General features: G+C 35.1%; 1 protein-coding gene across 1 annotated transcript in view; it reads right to left on the bottom strand.

Moving 5' to 3' along the window:
- TBC1D32 (TBC1 domain family member 32) overlaps positions 1–22,905 on the bottom strand; it is a 184,802-nt gene that overhangs the window by 81,909 nt on the left and 79,988 nt on the right. Inside the window, exons 22-23 of the mRNA XM_060115191.1 lie at positions 17,871–17,987; positions 10,921–11,009 (exon numbers count right to left, since the gene is read on the bottom strand). Of these exons, the coding sequence (XP_059971174.1) occupies positions 10,921–11,009; positions 17,871–17,987 (206 nt within the window). The remainder of the gene's footprint in view (positions 1–10,920; positions 11,010–17,870; positions 17,988–22,905) is intronic.

Below are 22,905 nucleotides of genomic sequence, written 5' to 3'. Positions count from 1 at the left end.
TGTAAACTTTCAACAGTGATTTAATCAAGACTGTGATAAAACTATAGAGCAGGGAGAGAGGGAGGGCAGAGGAAACCTAAGTCCTAAGACTCGAAATTCTTTAAGACAAGAGATCAGGAACTTCCCTGGTGGTCCAGTGGCTAAGACTCCGTATTCCCAAGGCAGGGGGCCTGGGTTCGATCCCTGGTCAGGGAACAAGATCCCACATGTCATAACTAAGAGTTCACATGCCGCAACTAAAGAGCCCGCATGTTGCGACAAAGATACCAAGTGTTGCAACTAAGACCCAACGCAGCCAAATAAATAAATAATTTTAAAGTATTCAAAAAAGACAAGAGATCAAATATAAATTTCAAAAATCAAGACATAATATAAGCATGTTATTTAAAAATCTAGAGGTGATTACCAAAAGAAACAATTCAAGGACTTGAAAGTGGCAGCCTCTGAGGAGTGGGAGGAGGATAAGTCGAGGATTACTTATTTTGTATTCTTAAAACCTTTCCCATATTCTCTGGCTGTTTAAACTATATACATTTATCGTTTTAAATAAACAAAAAATAGTGTTTGGTAGATATCAAATAGACCATGAACTAATACCTTCTCCAGCTGCTCTGCCAAAAAAAGATAAACAAAGACTCTTTGTTGGAATTGGAAAGTGAAGTTAAGTTGCACAGAATCTGAACTTTACTTAGTCCTTTGCTTCTGCTCAAATAATTAAAATCAATATTTGTTTTCTAAACTCTAAATCATCTTTCTAAGAAAGTTATTTTCACCTCGTTAAATTTTATCTGTAATGTAATGTAACTGAATCAATATGATTTAATTTTGGTCATAAAGAAATGTTTTGGGTGAAGAAATTACGAAAAATTTAAATGCCAATTTAACATTCCTAATGAGTTTGTCTACACTAGAAACCTGAAATAAAATTCCTGCTGAGGAAAGGATTTAGGTCTAACCATAGGAAACTGGCATTACTGACCTACAAAAATAGAAGTATTCTGAAGGAAAAAACAAACAAACAAACAGAAAAACCTAAGTATATTCAGTCAGAACTCCAGGGCAAAGAATGGTTAACCAGAGTTACCAAAATCCTGAAACTTGCAGGACTGAATGCTAAACATTTAGACTATAATTGGTTACTGCTCTTAAGAGATAGCAATATGTTGTTACATACTTATTAAGAATATAACATTAACTTTATATTGACCCTGTAAATTTTGAGATATTCTTATGTTTTATGTAATATTATAAAATATAAGCACACTAATTAAAGGATTCTTATGCACTGGATAAAAAAGGCTCTTAATATGTATCATTCTATAACCCCAAATAAATTACAGACATCTGATTTATCACTACACACACATGCATAAAGTGCTGATGCTCACCAGGAGACATCCATATACCCTTGAATAGGTACCAGTTAGCATAATCTAGTTATAAGCAAAGATAACTAGGCCAGATTGTTTTTGTTAACAATGTGATCAAGCTATGAGGTGAACCAGCTCACACTAACCACACTGTGAGCCTCTGTGAGGGCGGACTTGAGGAGAGTCCATTTGCCCTGGATGAGTCAGGAGGCTGAGAGTTCTGCAGCTGAGCCATAGGCCCCACTTTCGTGGAAATGGGCATTTTACATCATTGCAAAGCTGGATTTTCAAATACCACACACTCTATAATTTTTCTTTCCCTTACCTCTTCCTCCCCTTCACCCTCAGTGACTTAAAAATTGCAGTCATGATGCAAAGATCTATGATTCTTTATCCATAAATCTTAGGACCAAGAATTTAAATTCTTATGCATTTAGCAACAAAATACAGTATACACAGAGTCCAGAGCAATACCTCATAATCAAGCATATTAATATTTCTTTGGCAAAATATATTGATATTTAAATTAGGCAGGCTAAATAAAGACTACAAAGAATCTCATCACTTCAGGTAAGATTAGATGCAGATAGCAAGTAAGTTCTTAGAATTTCAAATCAGAAATTGTGGCACTTGAGGCAGGATAATGCCAAGTTAATACACATTATAATATTCAAAAGTTTAAAAGAATTTGTGCCTATAATGCATGGTATATAGAAAATTATTTTAAAAATCCAACCAAACATCTCTGAATTTCAATTCATTTCTGGAAGTGAATATCAGTGTCTCCTTAATATGAATGTTTATTTGAACTGTTTCAAGGAATAAAACAATCTCTGAAATTTGGGCCTAATCTTTTCACTTGGTTTGGAATGTATCCTGAATATGGCAGACCCCCCATGAGTTTGCTAATAACCCAAATCAAATCTCACCACCAGAAGAATTCTCTGTTCTTAATTACTATATTCTTTGTATGTCACTTTTTTTTTTTTTTTTTTGGCTGCACTGGGTCTTCGTTGCTGTGCGTGGGCTTTCTCTAGCTGCGGCAAGTGGGGACTACTCTTCGTTGCGGTGTGCAGGCTTCTCACTGCGGTGGCTTCTCATTGCAGAGCACAGGCTCTAGGTGCGCAGGCTTCAGTAGTTGTGGAACGGAGGCTCAGTAGTTGTGGCTCGCGGGCTCTAGACTGTAGGCTCAGTAGTTGTGGTACACGGGCTTAGTTGCTCCGAGGCATGTGGGATCTTCCTGGACTAGGGCTGGAACCTGTGTCCCCTGCACTGGCAGGCGGATTCCTAACCACTGCACCACCAGGGAAGTCCCATATGTCAGTTTTTAATTATCACCATCATATCATTAATGTGAGCAGATGGGCACTTGTCCAGGCTACCAGAATGGTTCTGTGAAGTTTACTCTTAGCTATCATCTCTACTTGAATGAAGTCCAAGAATATTCTTTGTTTACCTCATGCTTGCAGTCACAAGCCTCTTCTCTCCCCCCCTGACACTTTTTCCTAGAATTTCTTCCTTGAATACACTGAAACAATGCATATCTTTTTTTTTTTTTTTTCTTTTTGCGGTATGCGGGCCTCTCACTGCTGTGGCCTCTCCCGTTGCGGAGCACAGGCTCCGGACGCGCAGGCCCAGCGGCCATGGCTCACGGGCCCAGCCGCTCCGCGGCATATGGGATCCTCCCAGACCGGGGCACGAACCCGTATCCCCTGCATCGGCAGGCGGACTCTCAACCACTGCGCCACCAGGGAGGCCCAACAATGCATATCTAATAACAGTTTAATTACTTCCATGTATGCATCACCATAAATTCCATGTTATACTTTTATAAACTCTAATCAAATACATCGTGTGTGTATATTTTACTTAACCAAACGATACAAAAATCCAATACAAAAGATTTCCTTCTGATTAGTACACACAGCATTCCCTGCATGCTCAAAAACAAGAATGAGACAGGAATTACACACACACTAACCACACCTCCAAATCTGGAGCTTAAAGTTTCTGATACCTATAACCATATCTGAAGAGTAGAAAACAGAACAGGGTCAGTTTGCCAATAAAACTCAACATGAGCAGCAAAGAGTGAGCAGGGGCTGTGGAGAGCCTGCTCACTAGCGCTATGTACCAAATTCCTATCTCAGTTTCAGAAAGTGCTCTGGGATCTCCTGAAGCTGGAAGTTAGTTCAGATTTCTGTAAGTATAAACAGAGTATAGTTTTTGAACATACAAGTTTGCTGAACTTGTGTGGTATGCATATCCAAATGTTCAATAAAATTTGGACATATGATCAAGAGAAAGCTTAGGGATAGATACACAGATATAGGGTTAGCCAGTAAAGAAGTGAAAATTGAAGCCACTGTAGAAAAAAAAATGGAAAAAGGACTAAAGACATACTCTACAACTCAGTTGGAAAGGTAAGTAGTAGAAAAGGAAAAGTCAACAAAAATGATTGGTCTCTTTATTTCTGGAATCCTTTTTATCAAAGTCATAGAATTCTCCCCAGCAGACCATATACAGCAGTGTAGCACTTAGTAGTTCAATAACTATTTTCTCAATGAATGAACCAAATGAAAGGAAAAAGTGTCAAAAGTGGGTAGAATATAAAATGGTACAGAGAAGTCAAGTAAAATGAATCATAGAAAGAGGGCAGATAGAAATACATAAGGTTTGAAAATATGCCTACACTTGAACTAAGCAAGCCCATTTCTAAAAATTAGTTTTAAAGAAATAATTATGGAGAGATATTTATAAAGATGTACAATAAAAAATTTAAAATAAGCTACATGTATAAAAACAGAAAGTTGGGACTTATCCATGTACTGGAATATTATTTAGTCCTTTAAATTATGAGATAGATAAATACTTATAGGTATGAAAGAATAATTTAAAATAATTAAGGCAGTTTAAAAACAATAAGCATATTTTTCAAAAAAGTATTTTCAGCCAAAGGAAATATAAGCATGAAGAGGCTAGTGGTGGTTGTCTTTAAGAGGTGTGAGTTTTCCCTTAAGAGGATAATGAGTATTGTTTTCTTTTGTTTTCATTATATTACAATTATTCTATATAAACAGGAATTCTTTGATTAAGTAAGAATTCTGAATCAGTTACTGATATCTTTGATTAGCAACAGACCATTTGATTATTTAAATTAACTTAATAGAATAAAACTAAATATTGGATATGTACATGTGTGTATATCCAAAATCCAAAATATGGATAGTTTTGCAGTCATATTCTAATTTCCAATGTTAAAAAAAGATTACAAGAGAATTTTAAAATTATTTCTTATTACCAGTGTTAATAAGATTTAACTCTAGTTAGCATCTGGGTCACTGGAAATAAATAATTTGGCGATTTGTTGTGATGGAATATTAACACTTGTCTATGTCCAAGATAACCAGGCTATTTCTAAACTGAAAAACAAATATGTATTTTTCACTTTTCCTCTTAAAGTCATCTTGCAGGTCAAACTTTTTTACAAAGTTAGTTATACACAAAACTGTTCATTATACTATGTATAAAACTTACTGATTGATAAATATAAAATAACTGAAACAGCAAATGATTAATTTTAAAGGCTATTCTTTAAGTATAGATTCCTGAGTTTTGCTTTGTAGAAAATTAACAAATAGGCCACATTAAGGTTTCAAGTAAAGAAGTAATAGGTTTTAGGAAAACTATATTAACATTTTTAACCATATTACATTTTAATGTGTATAATTAAGAATGACTACCTAAGATTTAAGATGTTAAAAATAAGCAATTCTACAGTCTATAACTAAAACTTAATTTTTAGTTTGATATAAAGAAAACTATTAATATTAAATAATGATGTAATTCTTTCTCTATAAGATATACAGTTTTCATACAGAAATAAAATATTCTAGGGAAGAGTATAAAATTCCTCTAACCTACAGATGGTTGAGAAAATCTTAAACTGCTAAGCCCTGAGCAACACCAAAAGTTTCCAGGGGATATTACAACAATAATAAAAGGCAACAAGAGCAAAGATGAACAAGCAGGACTACATGAAACTAAAGTGCTTCTGCACAAAAAAGGAAATCAACAGAATGAAAAGGCAACCTACATAATGGGAGAGAAAAAGTTGCAAATCATATACATGATGAGGGGTTAATAACCAAAATATATAAAGAACTCATATAACCCAATAGCAAAAAATAAATAAATAAATAAATAAATCTGATTTAAAAATGGGCAGAGGGTCTAAATAAACTTTTTTTCCAAAGACAACATACGGATGGCCAACAGGTACATGAAAAGATGCTCAACATCCCTAATCATCAGGGTAATGCAAATCAAAACCACAATGAGAACACCTCACACTTGTTAGAATGGCTATTATCAAAAACAACAAGAAATAACGTTAGTGAGGATGTGGAGATAAGAGAACTCTTGTGCACTGTTGTGGGAATGTGAATTGGTACAGCCATCATGGAAAACAGTACAAAGTTTCCTCAAAAAATTAAAAGTAGAACTACCATATAATCCAGCAATTCCACTTCTAGGTATTTACCCAAAGAAAATGAAAACACTAATTCAAAAAGATATATGCACCCCCATGTTCACAGCAGCATTATTTATAGTAGCCAAGACATGAAACAAATTGCCATTGATGAATAAATGGATAAAGAAAATATGGTACATATAATGAGATTATTCAGTGATAAAAAACAAAATCTTGCCATTTGCAATAATATGGATGGACCTTGAGGGCATTACAGTAAGTGAAATAAGTCAGAAAGACAAATACTGTACGATCACTTACATGTAGAATAAAAAAAACCAAATAGCTCAGATACAGAGAACAAACTGGTGATTGCCAAGGGCAGGGGGCGGGGGGGGGGGGGGTGCAAAATGGGTGAAGAGTGTATTCCCTATTTGAAAGCTGCTAAGACAGTAAATCTTAAAAGTTCTCATCACAAGAAAAAAAAGATTCCTGTAACTATGTATGACGATGATCTTAACTAGACTTTTGTGGTGACCGTTTCACAATACATACAAGTATCAATTCATTATGTTACACACCTGAAATTAATGTGTCATGTTAATTATAGCTCAAATTATCGAGGACAAAAACCTCATTGTGCCTTAATTAGTGCCCTTAAAAGACAGGTGTTCAAGAAAATAATTTGCACCCAGCATATAATAAATGTACAACTTTCTTTAAAGAAGTTTCCAGGCAACTGTTTTTAATCAACAGATTTAGCAAATGAATGTTAAACAAATAACCAAATAGTACTTGGCAATGTGGTGGACATGAAAGTAAAAGAAAATGATACTCCCTTGGGAAGTTTAAGTTTTAGTCAGAGATAGAAATAAAATTAAGAATGTGTGAATGACAAAAAAGGCAAAGGACATTCAGGAAAATTATCAGAGTGTTCTTATAATAAGTCATGGAGAAAGTAATTCATGAAGCAAGCTTTGCCTTGAAGGATGATCCAAATTTGTACAAAGACAGCAAAAGTGAAGACACTATTCAAGACAAACATGTATAGAGGCAATAATAAACACTGTGCTTGAGGGAGATAAGTCTAACCTACTCAGAGCACTAGTTTGGGCTGAGGAAGGTGGAAAATATTATACACAGGAAAGGTGGAGATATCCTGGAGCTCCTTGAAAGGCCCATAATAGAGTCTGGAATTGCCAGTTATTTAAAATGGGAAGATGGAGAGCTTTATAAAGATGTTATTCTCGGGCTTTCCTGGTGACGCAGTGGTTGAGAGTCTGCCTGCCGATGCAGGGGACACAGGTTCGTGCCCCGGTCCGGGAAGATCCCACATTCCACGGAGCGGCTGGGCCCGTGAGCCATGGCCACTGAGCCTGCGCATCCGGAGCCTGTGCTCCACAACGGGAGAGGCCACAACAGCGAGAGGCCCGCGTACCGCCAAAAAAAAAAAAAAAAAAAAAAAAAAAGATGCTATTCTCTTCTGCATTAATTACCTCACGTTTTTCATTATCTTAAAATCCAATTCCTCAATAGGTAGCCAGGTTAAAGAGAATGAGAACCACATCATATTTACACATTATTACATCTCCCACATGTAGCACAGAGCATACTATCTAAAAGTGAATTATAATGCTCAAACCACTTGAAGTGTTTTATATAATCTTTGTTCTTAAGCTCTAGGAAATGCTGGGGAAATAATTACCTCTGGAGTGAAAAAACAGCTATTTGAAATTCAGCAATTCCTTCTGTTTCACTAGGGTTTCTTTTCCTTTTCTATAAAATTCATTTAGAATTTAAAATAGAAACCATATTATGATTCCATTTTTATAAAATATTTCCATACAGCTATTCTTCTGTCTGTATATGCATAGAAGACATCCAGAATGATTTTCCTCAGTGTTAATAATATCACTTTCAGAGTTAGGAGGACTTTCATTTAATTTATTATATTTAATTTCCTGCATTGGTTAATTTCTTTATAATAAAGACAGATTATTGTTTGGAACACAAAGAAAGAAAGTTAAGATGACTCAAGATTGAACAATAAATAGATAGTTGGGCCATTTAATGAGATGGGAATGAAAGATTTGTTTTGTTTTTGTGGGAGAAGACCCAAGAATTCAATTTTAGACAAGTTTGTGATATCTGAGAAATGTATGAATTGAGATATCAGGATGAAATCATATATATGAGTCTGGTAGCTCAGAATGATAGTTTAGATTGGGGATATAAATTGGGGCATCCGTTGGCATACAGATGATACTTAAAGGCAAAGGAGTAAGTGGATGAAATAGGGGCAGAGTGTAAAGAAAAAAAGTGGACCCAGGACCAAGCCCTGAGTATTCTAACATTCAGAGGTTGCTTAGAGAATGAAAAGGAGGAGACACTGCAGCCATAGGAGTATGTGGTATAACAGAAGCTAAAAGAACTTTCACATAGAAATGGCCCATTATGTCAAATGTTACTTACAGTAAGATGAGAATCAAGAGAAGAATCCACTAGATTCATCAGCATAAAAGTTATAAGTGACCGTGAGATGAGCAGGATGTGCAGTTCTGACAGAACTGTAAAATCAGTGTCAAATCTAAGGGGTCTGAGGAGTAAGCAGAGGTGAGCAAGTAGGGACAGTTCGTATAGATATGTTTTGCTGCAAGAGGCAGAGAAACAGGACAGTGACTGCAGAGAGATGTGATGTCGAGGAGTTTCTTTGTGCATTTGTTTTGTTTCATTTCATTGTGAAATGGGACATGTGAAGGCATGTCTGCACACGGATACCAGTAGTAGAAAAGGACAGGCTGGAAGTGGAAACAAAGAGGATAGGAGGGCTAATCAAAGGAGCAACCTTCTTGTATATTAGTCATTTACAGTATAAGATTTGTAAGAAGATCTTGGCAAATAAAAATTCAGAAACTTAAATAGAATGTGATGCTGTTGAATATGAAAATCCACATTTCCTTAAGCCCCAAATTAGCCTCATCTAAGAGCTGTGGTAAACCTAAAGAAATTGTGTCAAACTTACCATCATGCTTGTCTAGATTTTTGAAGCAAGGGGAAAAAAAAATAAAGTGAATGGAACAAAGCAATGCTAAATGTAGAAATCAAACACATTAATGAGATGATTTACTGGGAGGGAACGGTACAATTAAAAACAAAAAACTGTGGAAGTGAAAGAAAATGATACAGGCAAAAATCTGAAATACATAGAAACACGAGATTTATATAATACTAAGCTATGATTTAAATTATCACCACTGGACCTCAGTGACCAATGTTAGACTGAAACAGTAGACAAATGAAAGTAAACTTTCATAGACAAATGAAAGTTTCATTTAAAAAATGAAAGTAAACTTTCATAGAAAAGTGAAAGTTTCGTTTAAAAAATGAAAGTTAACTTGAGATGCATAACTTAAAAATACAACTGAGTATTAAGAATGGACTTCAAAATACCATGAAATTTCTTGTCAAAGAAAAATTTGTTAAAAGACACATAAAATTAAAATACAAACTGTTCCTCAAAAAGTGGTTTTGTCATTTTCTTTGTCTGAATGCTGATATTGTAAACAGCACATTTCTTGGCAGATGTGGAAGACTACTGAGATACTGAAAAAGTGAAGTCAATTTATTTCCTAAGTAAAACTCAAAAACCATATACAGCAAGTAGACAGATGTAAAGAAACAAAGTGCTGCTACTTTATATCTATTACTAACATTTTTATAGTCTTGCTATGTGCCAAGCACTGCTATAAGCCCTTCTAATTTTTCATATGTAAGTCTCATGGTAACTCTGTGAGGAAAAGTATATAATTATCCTCCATTTTACAAATTGGTAACTGAGATCTCACTTCACAAAACTAGTAAACAGTAGGTAGACTAACTCCAGAGTCCATGTTGCTGACCACTATATTGCACGGCTATTATATGTATCAACAATGGGATGGCAAATTTTCTAGTGTAGGATTGAATGACTCCATTTAGACATTATGAGAAAGCATACACTATGCAAATTAATATATTTTATTCCCAGGAGCGTTTTACTTCTTGGATTGCTTTTTACATGACTTAAAATCCTACTGCTAAATATTTTGCCAGAAGAACACCAAAAGAAAATCTTACTCTATAAAAGAAAGAAAACATACAGAAAAAAAAAATTCACTCAATGTATTAATAACAAGAGACCAAAATCTATGTTCTATAATTAGAAAACTCAGAAACATACTTGCTATTCAAAAGGAGATTCTACTGATAGATTTTCCCCAGAATTCCTCATCACTGCTTGCTATATGATTATCTGATGCTATTCACAGAAAGTTAAAATTTAATGTGAAAGTACGTTTTGAAATAAAGAGCATACCACTACAAAGAACTATAATAGTTGAAACTTTTTTTCCTACCTTCTTTGAACTATAAAGTCCAAAAATGAAGCTCAGCTATTAATGAATGTAAAAAAAAAGGCTTAAGACTTATACACTACCATTAAAGAAATCTAATTTTAGAAAAGTAATTGCTTTATTTCTTAGGTAGAACATTCTCACTGACCCCCTCCCCCTCATACTTGAAAAAGTTACTTTGCTAGTAGAAGGGAAATCATGAACCTATGAAAGTGAAAATTTTCTTTAATTCAGCTGCTTTTAAATGTTAAGGAATATAAATTCAACCAGAAAATATTTAAACCTTGGGTTAAAGAGTATGATTAACATTGAGGAGCAACATTTGGGCGAGAAAAATCATCCATTTCCAGGCCTCTTTCAAGACTACATTATGGCAGAAGTCCAATCCAACACCAATCCAGGGAAGCCCCAGTTGACTCCTGAGTAAACTGAATAGTACACAGAATGCCTCCAATGAATCGAGCAAAAGTGAAAGACACTGTGATAATACAGAACCTAAATGTGGCAAAGGCCATAATGTAAAAATCTAATGACTATAATTTACTTTGTAATATTACAGGAAGGCAAATTACCTTTAAACATGTTTTAAAAATTAGCTTATTTTAAATACTTTTTAAAAGTATATAGAACATATCCTTAACTGTTTTTGCAATAAGAAAACATCAAGTGAAATTCAGCATCTTACCTTAGACCAAAGATGTGTGATTGTTCATAGTTGAATAAAGAACGAGTCTTGGCTTCAGAATTCAAAATTATAAGTCTGTCAATAATATCCTGTAAAAGAGACTTAGAGTTAGACTGTTCTTGGCTGAAACCATTTAAAGAAAATCAAATCAACAAATATTTATTTAGATTTGTGGTTCTCAAACTCGGCTTTGCATTTGAACGGTAGGGAGCTGTTTAAAAAAACTTTTTTTAATTAAGCCTAAATCTCACCCCTAGAGATTCTGAATTAATTGGTCTGGGTGTGGTATGAGCATCAAGACGTGTAAACATTCCTGAAATGAATCAAATGTTTAGCCAAAGCTGCTTATTGCAGCCAGTTAAATACCGTTTAAACTGCTAAAAATGTAAACTACCTTGAAAAACAAATATGAACTCTAAAAATGGACGCATGAACAGTGGATTTAAATAGTTTTATCTAGGAACTATTTGAGATTTTGTTAATAGATATTCTCTGCTCATGTAAATCAGTGGTTTCCAACCCTGAGCAAACACTGTAATCACCTAGAGAACTTAAAAAGTAAATATAGGGTCTCCCTGGCAGCGCAGTGGTTAAGAATCCGTCTGCCAATGCAGGGGACACGGGTTTGAGCCCTGGTCCGGGAAGATCCCACATGTCACAGAGCAACAAAGCCCGTGTGCCACAACTACCGAGCCTGCACTCTAGAGCCCGTGAGCCACAACTACTGAGCCTGCTCTCTAGAGCCCGCGAGCCACATCTGAACCTGCATGCAACAACTACTGAAGCCTGCGTGCCTAGAGCCCGTGCTCTGCAACAAGAGAAGCCACCACAATGAGAAGCCCGCACATTGCAACGAAGAGTAGCCCCCACTCTCTGCAAATAGAGAAAGCCCACGCACAGCAAAGACCCAACACAGCCAAAAAAAAAAAAAGGTCAATATAATAGCTGCCCGAGCTCTATCCCAAAGAAATTAAGTCACTATCCCTGGGGTATGATTCTGGCATTAACATCCTTGTAACAGCTTCCCAAAGTTGTTGCAATGGGTAACCATGCTTAAAAATCACTGATGCAGGGCCTCCCTGGTGGCGCAGTGGTTGAGAGTCCGCCTGCCGATGCAGGGGATACGGGTTCGTGCCCCGGTCTGGGAGGATCCCATATGCCGCGGAGCGGCTGGGCCCGTGAGCCATGGCCGCTGGGCCTGCACATCCAGAGCCTGTGCTCCGCAACGGGAGAGGCCACAACAGTGAGAGGCCCACATACCGCAAAAAGAAAAAAAAAAAAAAATCACTGATGCAAGTACAGAAAGAACCTGATGCCTAGGTGCCATCAACTGTCCCAAGCACTGACAATTTAAGCCTATCACAAAATTTTGAGCATTCTCTAAAAGGCTTTCTTTCTATAAGACCTGGCTTTTGTGCATATCTTTGGGTTCAGGTCTAAGAAATTTATTCGTAGCAAATACTTGTCTCTCTCATTGATCACTTTCCTGACCAAGAAACTTGTTACTTTCCATGAGTTTAAATTCAAGATATTTCTGTAACCAACACGGCAAAAGAAGAATGGTTATGCTAGGGAATAAAGTCACATAATATTTCCTGAGGTCTATATAGATGATAGTACAAACATATCAAATATGTAAGAGGCCAGGAAATAAGACTGTAAGGAGGAGGAAATAATGGATCTAAAAATCACATCTGAAAAATACTGAAGACACAGTAAAAACTGGATTTTGTATGAACTTACCAACTGAAAGTTTACATGGAACACTTAGGAATGCATTTACCATTCTACAAACATCTTGTAAAATGTGTAAATAATATTAGCACAAAGAGTTTACAATCAGCAAATATTAAATAAACTGCCTAACAATGAAGAATGAAAAGATTGCTATCTTACATAATCTGTCTTTGTTGGCTGCTACTTAGCTGGACACTCATTTCAAAACAGTACGTGACACCCTGTGACTCCAAAGTTTTAGTTCTGAATCTAAGTACTAGATACTGTATGAATACAAGGTAGAGAATGTATTACCAACAAGCTAATAGCAGCTATCTATCAATGATAATGCATTTTCAGAGAACAAATGTTACAGTAAATAAATTCTTCTTCATAGAGGATTACACTGATGGATCACCACTTAGGGAAGTAAAGGAAACTCCTGGGAAGCCCACCTTATGGAGAAATTCGGTTTCTAAGCACTACAATGTGTGTCAATAAGGCAATCAGTTTCCTAAATTAAGCAACAGCTTCTGAGAAATAAGTTAGTGCAAGTAAGGCTTGGGACTCAGAAAGGAGCCTGAAACTCTGTGCTTTTTTAAAAGCATATTGTCTAGCTTGAGAATATGTTCAGTAGTCTAGTAAGCCAGAATGAAACTAAGACTGGAAAAACAAAGAGGAATATGCATTCTCTATAAATCAATATATGTTTGAGTGCCTATTCTGTTTACAATTGTCCCAATGGCTGTGTTTGTGCTAACTGATCCCTTTTACTTAAAGGGCCAAGTGAAGGGTGAGGAATATGTCAACCATAATGCCAATACTCCTAACACCTGCACTATTAGGAGTGGTTTGTGATTGGTTAGTCCATAAACATCCATGAACAAAACTCAGTCTATTAAGGTCCTCCCTTAGGGTTTTTCAAAGTGGGGAGTGTCTTCATCCATTCTGGATGCTGTAATAGAATAGCATAGACTGAGTGGCTTATATATAACAGAAAGTTTATTTCTCACAGTTCTGGAGGCTGGTTAGTCCAACATCAAGTTGTCAGAGATTGTGTGTCCGGTGACGACCTACTTTCTAGTTCACAGACAATCAGTCATCTTTTTGCTGTGTCCTCAGATGGCAGAAGGGGTGAGAGGTTTCTCTTGGGTTTTTAATAAGGGACTAGTCACCCCATAAAGACCTTACCTCCAAATACTATCACAATGGGAATGAGGTTTCAACATATGAATTTGGGGGGTATACAAACATTCAGTCTATAGACAGGAGGTAGAGGAAAATGCCACTCTGGTGGTGTAGTGAGTTGAATGGTGACTCCCTCTAAAAAAAAGATATATCTATGTTCTAATCCCCAGAACCTATGATTGTTACCCTATTTGGAAAAAGGGTCTTTGCAGAGGTAAGTAAATTAAGGATCTTGAGAATAAGATCATCCTGTATTAAGCAAGTGGGCCCTAAATCTAATGACAAGTGTTCTTATAAGAGAAAGACAAAGAGAGATTTAAGAAAGAAAAGGAGACAGCCATGTGAAGATGGAGGCAGAAATTGGAGGGATGCAGTAACAAGCTATGAAATGCCTGAAACCACCAGAAACGAGAAGAGGCAAGGAAGGATTCTCCCCTAGAAACTTTGGAGGGAATGTGGTCCTGTTGACACCTTGATTTCAGACTTCTGGCCTCCAGAACTGAGAGAGGATAAATTTGTTGTTTTAAGCCACCCACTTTGTGGTAATTTGTTATGGTAGCCCTAGGAAACTAATACAAGGGGGGATGGTGAACGTGTCAGTATGGAATGACAGGTAGTCCCTCCTGTGTGTTCTTCTATAGAGGACACCATCTGCAGAAGAATATATTAATAATAACTACAGCAAACAATTATATAGCACTTATCTGCCAGTCAATGATTTAAGCCTTTATATTTAATTTAATTCAATTCACTTAATTCTTACAACAACCCTGAGATAGTAACAGTATTGCCCTCTTTTTAACAGAGGAGAAAATGGGTCAAACTTGTCCAAGGTCACACAGCTTGTAAGAGGCAGAACCAGGAATCTAATCCAGGCAGTCTGGCTTTAGAATACAAACTCTTAACCACTATGCTATGTATATGCCTTTCAATAAAGTCAAAATGGAGAGCAATAAAAGGAAAGGGGGTGGGGAAAGCAAGAGAGACAGATGTCGACCTGACTGACTTCAAAGTTCCATTTCCACTTGTCCCTAATTTTATTGCAAGATGGTAAGTCAATTCCTTTTTTGCCTAAACTAATTCAAATTGAGTTTCTCCAATAACTAAAGGGGTCCAGCCTAATATACAACATATATAAATAGACAGAAAAGAAATAGAAAAGCAATTGAAAAATATATCTGTCAGTGGAAAAGAATATTTTGTGTCATTCATCTTTAATATACACAAGTACAAGTTGGAAGTTGTTCCAGGGCTTAGAATTTTGGTAGATATTCAACAGGAAACCATGAAGAGTGAAGGCCAAATATTCTTAAAGTATAAAGAATTTCTTAAAATTGAGAAACATAACACAAATAGAAAAAAAAGCAAAAATAAGTTGAAAGACCATTATGAGAAGAAGAAACGTCAATGGACATTAAACATATGAAAAGATATTCTGCTCATAATGAGAAAAATATAAATTAACACTTCTTTCCTGTCAGACAAATATCTAAACCACCGACCACATTATCTTCTATGAGCCTGCCAGGAAACAAGCACTGTAATATCTTATTGATGGGAATGCAGAAGAATTATTCCCTGTGGTTGGAAATCTAGCAATACATACCAATATTACATACGAATTTACCTTTCAATGCAGTGATCCCACTTATAGAAATCCAGCCCAAAAATCAGTAGTAGGCAGAATTCTAAGATGGCTCCAAGATTCTCAGGCCTTAAACACTAATGTATCAATAGGTAGTGCTGTAAAGAGATTTTGCAGATATAATTAAAGCCCTTAATTAGTTGATTTTAAGAGGAGATTATCAGGGTGGCTCTGATCTCATCACACGAAACACTTAAAAGCCTAGTTTTCTCTGACTGGTCACAGAAGAGGAAGTCAGAGAGATTCAAAGCATGAGTGAAGTTCTTCAATGCTGACATGGAGGGAACAATCTGACAAAGCCCTGAAAGCAGCCCCCAGCTGACAGCCAGCAGGAAATCAGGCACTTCAATCCCACAACTATAAGAAACGGACTTCTGCCAATAACAAGAACGAATTTGTTATCGTGGATTTTCCCCAGAGCCTCCAGACAAGCACTCAGCCTGGCCAACATTTTGATTTCAGTCTTTTTAATACTCTGAGCAGAAAACCCAGGCACATAGTACTTGACTTCTGACCTATAATAAGTGGGTGTTTTAATTTGCTAAATTGGTAGCAATTTGTTACGCAGCAATACAAAAAAAAAATTACAGACATACTGGTAAACACAAGATAAGCCAAGGCTATTAATTTCGGCATAATTGATAACAGCAAAAGACTGAAAGAAACCAAGGGTTCACCAATAGACAACTGGATAAATAAACTCTAGTACATCCACACAAGAGCACTATGTAACTGTAAAAAAGCATGAGTAAGAGCTCTATGTACCACTAAGGAGTAATCTCAAAGATAGAGGATCAGGACTTCCTGGTGGTCCAGTGGTTGAGAATCCATCTTCCAATGCAAGGGATGAGGGTTCGATCCCCGGTCTGGGAAGGTTCCACATGCCATGAAGCAACTAAGCCCGTGCACCACAACTACTGAGCCTGTGCTCTAGAGCTTGTGAGCCACAACTACTGAAGCCTGTGCGCCTAGAGCCCGTGCTCCACAACAAGAGAAGCCTGTGCATTGCCATGAAGAGTAGTACCTGCTCACTGCAACTAGAGAGAGCCCGCACGCAGCAACAGACCCAACGCAGCCAAAAATAAATAAATAAATTTATTTTAAAAAACTAAATAAGAGACCAATCCTAACATAAGTGGAAAGATATTTCTGACTATGCACTGTAGAACATCCACGAAAACTTGAGAACAAACATCCAAGCCATTGCACTAAATTAAGTAATTAACTTGTACTTGTGTTCCATAACAGATTTCAATAAAGGTAATAATATTAGAAATATTTTAAAAAACCATTCACTGTATATCTACTATGTTCTATATGTAAATATGACTAAGATATCCTACTTGCTCTCAGGCCCTCACAGTATAGTAGGGAAGACAGGCACATAAATGGCTAATTATAAAACTACTTAAGAAGTACCAAGATACAGGAATTGAGACACAGATGTAGAGAACAAACGTATGGACACCAAGAGGGGAAAGCCGCGGTGGGGTGGGTGGGATGAATTGGGAGATTGGGATTGACATGTATACACTGATGTGTATAAAATTGATGACTAATAGGAACCTGCTGTATAAAAAAATAAATTTAAAAATTAAACAAGCAAAAAAAATAGAAGTGCCAAGATACAAGTAAGGATAAGATAAAATTGGAACACTTATTATAAAAGTTTAATGATAAAAATACCTATCTTTGTTTCATTCATATAAATCATCAAAAATTTCCCAAAGTAGAGAAAGTTTAAAAAAATAAAATGTTTAGGGTCAAAAAGAATTAGAAGAATTCAAAATGTCAAAACTGTAAAAAAAAGACAACACACAGGACAAAGTGACCAGAAATAAAAGTAATGATTAACAATAGAATTTCAGAACTAAATAATTCTTTACTAATGCATATATACACATATTCATGTGTGTTCAATTCATAAACTTACTCAAAGATGAGGAACTAAATGTCTCTGAATGATTAAAACAAATTACCCATCTTAGAGCATGAATATAAAATAAGTCTCAAATTAAATAAATATGTATATACTGCCCTCATGGGGCAGTAATATGTAGTTCATTTAAAATATAAGCAGAAAATGCATTGGACTCCTTGGATACAATTTATTAACGTAAGTCACCTAAAAATAATTCATACACATACTTCTATATACGCCGAATCTCTTTCCTAGTTGGGAAGCCTTAACCTTACTATTTCAATAGGTGCCACCACTGTTAGACAGCTGGATCAAAGATTCCATTTACAGATAGTTCAGAAGCTAACATTCTATAGGTTAATAAATTAAACAGTCTTTAAATGTGATTTAGTATACCTTTTTTTCTGTTAAATTGCATTTTTACTACAAATCTTAAAAAGTGGCACTATAAAAGTGAAAGATTAAAAGAAAATGACTTACAATAACCCTCGCTGGGACTTCACGAAGAGAATATTCTTCTTTATTAGGAAGACCTTGATTGCCTACAAGCTCATAAACAGCAGGATAAGATAACAGGTTCACCAGTGCTAGAAAAGACTGGGGTGGGAGGGGGAGAAAAAACCAATCGTTCAAATGGTTCATTTTTTTTTTAACCACATCCACGGAAGAGTCATTAATGTGAAGGGCAATTTTTAAAATAAGCCTAATCAATCCATATAACTGAAATATATGCATCTATGATAAGTACAAAATAGTTAACGTCAACAATGATCCATGTACTAACAATACATAACAACTGTAACAAAACATAAATGAGAACTGGAAAATGCTTTCAAATATCACACATCTCTTGAAAGTTAGGTTCAGACAAAAAATGAAATGAGCCATCATTCTCATTCTTTGCACTGTTATATCTGATGCATAAGAAAATATAAGAAAAATACTTTGGGGCTCTGGAGCAAGATAATAAATTCTATACATTATAGCACTCAGGTCACAAGACTATCTTTATCCTTTAACTACATTCACTGGAAATTCAAGTAATCTAAATATAGTTATTAGAAAATGCCATGGCTTTTCCTATCAAAACCCACTCATTTTCTGGTGCAATCTTACCAAGGTAATCTCTCCGTGAAATTTTTAAGCTCCTGCTCTTGTCTTATCGACAAGAATCTGAATATTTTTCTCTAGCACAGTTCATTCTTTGGATCTCCTATGCAGAAGCATGCAGTGGTTGCCCATGACTAAACATCAGATCTAAACTCCTTAGCATGACTTTCAAGGCACTTTACTAATTAACACCTTTCTTCTCTTCACAGTGTCAAAAGCTTCAATTCCCCCGTTAAGTTTCTTCAGCTTGAAGTCACCACTGCAGTTAATCAAATCTGCCTGTGGTCTCTTTCAAGTGACTGCCACATATATGAAGCTCTCTTATCCTACTAAAGAGCTCCCTCTTGCCCTCCCACTTACTCATTATCCTACTTCATTAAGCTTTCAAATGTTTGCCACATTTTTTCTAGAAGGCTTTCCAATTAAGTCTGTCCACCTCTAGAAGGTCTGTATTCTGCCAATACTTGTATATTTAGTTTGTATTGTATTAACTGCACTTATTTGTATCTACTAAGTTTTCTGCTTGTCATTTAAAAATGTTCACTAGACTCAGAAATTCTGAGGATCAAACACATTAAGAATTTTCACTAAAATCAGAACACTGAGGTAATTAAAAGAATAGTTAATTCAATCTCTCATTTAATAGATGAGAAAACTTGAGGGCCAGAGAAGTGAAGTGACTTGGCCAAAGACATATAATCGAAAAATTGGTAGCAGAACTAATCGTATTTTATTTCCAGGCTAAGATTACTCATTACAAAATAAATAATCTTCATACACTATTTAACAGTATCACCCTTGCTCTGTAGTCCTGACTGTTCAATAAAATGTTCTGTGGTGATGGAAATGTTATGTTCTGAGCTGTACAATATGATAGTCACTAGCTACATGTGACTACTGATGAGCACTTAAGATATGATTAATGTAACTGAGGCTGAATTTTTAACTTTAGTTTTAAATTTACATAGCTATATGGGGCTATTGTCTATCATACTGCAAAAGCAAAGCTATAGAGAGAAGGAGGGAGGAACTGGACTGAAACTTTTAAATGTACCTTATTATATATTGAAGCTACATCATCGTTTCCTAAAATTTAAATGACAAATTAAATCCCGAAAGAAAACAGAATCCCTAGGGAAGAATAATATCTAGATCTACAAGCTGGGCGCTCAGACTGTTTACCACAATGAATTATTTCTAGATTTTTCAGCACATTGTTTAGGGGAATGTACAATTTTTTTTTAAGGAAAAAAGTTAATTATTAGTTTATACTGACCATTTCTAATTCAAAGTCAAAGAAGTTAAATAAAATCCCTGTAATCCTAAATTTGAATTAGAAATATTTCCTAGGGATTAAGAATTAGTATTGTACTACTTTATGTAAAATTTAAGAATCCTGTACCCATACAGATTTGTATAACATTTTATAATTTGTTTGTCCTGTATGGTATAGCTGTCGTATGTTACCTTTAAGTAGAAAATAAATCCAACTATATATCAGTTTTCTTTTAAAGAGTCACATGTACTTACAAGAAATTGAGAAAAACAACAGGCGAGTGAGTATATAACTATTTGAAATTTCTTCTTTTAATCCTAAAAACCCAAATATATATCAGGTATTTTCCTTCAACCTAAAGAAATTCCTTTAGTTTAATCTAAAATGAAGGTTTGCTGTAAAATATTTTCTTAGCTTTTAAATTTATTTTGCTTTTATTAAGAATATTTTTGCTGGATATAGAAATCTAGGTGGACTTTTGTTTTCCCTTCCCAACACATTAAAGTTGTTTCATTAACTTCTGGTGTGCAGAAGAGAATCTAGCAAAGTTTTCTGCTGTTCCCCTATATGTAATGTGTGACTTTCTATTCCTTCTTTCAAGATCTCCTCTTTAGCTTCAGTTTTCAGCAGTTTACGTGTCTACAGTGAGCCTTTCTATGGTTTCTTTGTATTTTTATTTTCCTTCTTTGCATATTCTTCCTTGGGATTTACTAAGTTTTTTGACCTATAAACTTACATCTTTCCATAAATTTGGAAGTTTTCAGCTATTATTCAAAAAACTTTCTGCTCCATTCTCTCATATTCCTGGTGTTCCAATCACACATATCTTAATCCTTTTGATAAGGTCTCACAAAACACAACTTTTTCCTAATTTTTTTCTCTGCTTTTCGGACTCTAATTTCTATTGATTTATCTCAAGTTCATTGAATTGAGATGACATTATTTCTTTTGTCATCTTTAAACCTTATGTTAAGCCCACCTAGAAAATTATCTCAGATAACTTTAGTTCTAGAATGTCAATCTGGTTCTTAAATAGTTTCTGTACTAAGATTTCTAATTTCTTCATTCATTACAAGCATATTTTCTTTTACATGCTATTTATGATAACTGCTTTAAAATTCTTGGCAAATAATTCCAACTTCTACAGTTCACAGTCAAGCTCTATCAGTTGCCTCTTCCCAGCAACATTTCTTTTATTCTTCATATGTCTAGTAATTTTGGATTATATTCCATATATTGTAAGGATATGTTGTGGAGATGCTGGATTTTGTTATATACCCCCAAGGAGTGCTGATTTTAATTTAGTAGTTAACATGACTGAACTCAAATTCTAAATTCTGACCCCTGTGGTAGGTGAGATCTGTTAAGTTCAAGTATATAGTTTGAGGGACAGTCACATATTTGGACAGAGTACATACACAGAGTTTGGAGGGCCTGATATGTGCCTCTCCTTCCCCTCCTTCCATATTCCAGTTGTTGTGTAGCCCTAAACTTTGTGTTCTGGTTTTTCAGGCTTGTTACAGTATGGATTTCTATCTGTGGAGCATCAACTGGTACTTGCCCTCAGGTGTAAGTCAGTTAAATCTAGAATCTCTAGCAGTAACATTCTCTTCATCCACATATTGACTTCTCTCCATATTTTGCCTATTTTTAGATATTCCAGTTGGCTTATTTTTCCTGAGTTTTAAGTGTTCTCTCCTGGAGGAAATTAGTCCACTATTACAGAAAGCAGAAAAGCAGAAATTCTGATTTTTAAAAAATTTTACGACACTCTTTGAATGAAAACTTCCTAAGCCACCATAAAGTCAAAGTCAGGAAGCATTTAATTTTAGTGAAAATTGGTGAACATATTAAATATATAAAAGCCATTAAATTATAATAAGCCACTGAGTGCCTAAGAATTTTTTTGCCACATTACTATATACTATATGCCATATGCTATATACTATAGCATCTTCTGCCCACCCCTCCTTCAAATAATCATGACAATTTTCTATTAGATTTGAGTCTAAGTGTTCAAGGCTTTCTTAGTTTTGGTTGGTTGGTTTTTATTTCAGTTTTGTTTTTTACTTCCAGTTTGAGATAATTGATATATAACACTACATAAGTTTAAGGTGTACAGCATAATGATTTGACTTACATAATCAGGAAATGATTACCATAAGTTTAGTGAACATCTATCATCTCATATAGATACAACATTAAACAGAAAAAATAAATTTCCTTGTGATGAGAATTCTTAGGATTTGTTCAACAATTTTCATATAACATAAAGCAGTGGTAATTATATTAATCATATTGTACATTACATCCTTACTACTTACTTATAACTGAAACTTTGTACATTTTGACCACCTTTACCACCATAAAGATATTACACTATTATTGACTATATTCACCACTATATATTTCATCACGTTGACTCATGTATTTTGCACTGAAAGTTTGTATCTCTTAATTTCCATCTCCTATTTCACTCATTCCTCCACCGCACTTCCCTCTGGCAACCACCTATCTATTGTGAATCTATGACTGTTATGTTTGTTCATTTGTTTCATTTTTTAGATTCCTCATAAGTGAAACCATGTTAACTTTTTTATCTTCTACAAATTAGTAAATGATGTTTTTCTTCACATATTCACATTCATAGACAGTGCAGCCTTGTTGCTGTAGTTGTTCATATTTGACCAAATACTATTCATATTAACTTCAAAAATATTTTTTGAATAAAGCAACATACAGGAAAAACCTTAAACATAAGGATAAGTTTTGTGGATAGTTATAAAAATCTCATTTTACAATAAATTCCAGAACTTACCATACAAAAAAAAAAGTGAAATCATATGGTATTTATTTGTCTTTCTCCATCTGACTTATTTCACTTACCATAATACTCTCTAGGTTCATCCATGTTGTCATAAATGGCAAGATTTCATTCTATTCTATGGCTGAGTAATATTTCATTCTATACCTATACCACATCTTCTTTATCCATTCATATATCAGTGAATGTTGAGAGTTTCATAAGTGTTGAATTTTGTCGAACGCTTTTCTGTATCTATTGAGATGATCATATGATTTTTATTCTTCAATTGTTAATGTGGTATATCACAACAACTGATTTGCAGA

This window comes from Mesoplodon densirostris, chromosome 12 (assembly GCF_025265405.1).
Source record: "Mesoplodon densirostris isolate mMesDen1 chromosome 12, mMesDen1 primary haplotype, whole genome shotgun sequence".
Taxonomy (NCBI): domain Eukaryota; kingdom Metazoa; phylum Chordata; class Mammalia; order Artiodactyla; family Ziphiidae; genus Mesoplodon; species Mesoplodon densirostris.
Note: the sequence above shows the minus strand (reverse complement) of the source record. Positions and strands in the feature narration are given on the sequence as shown.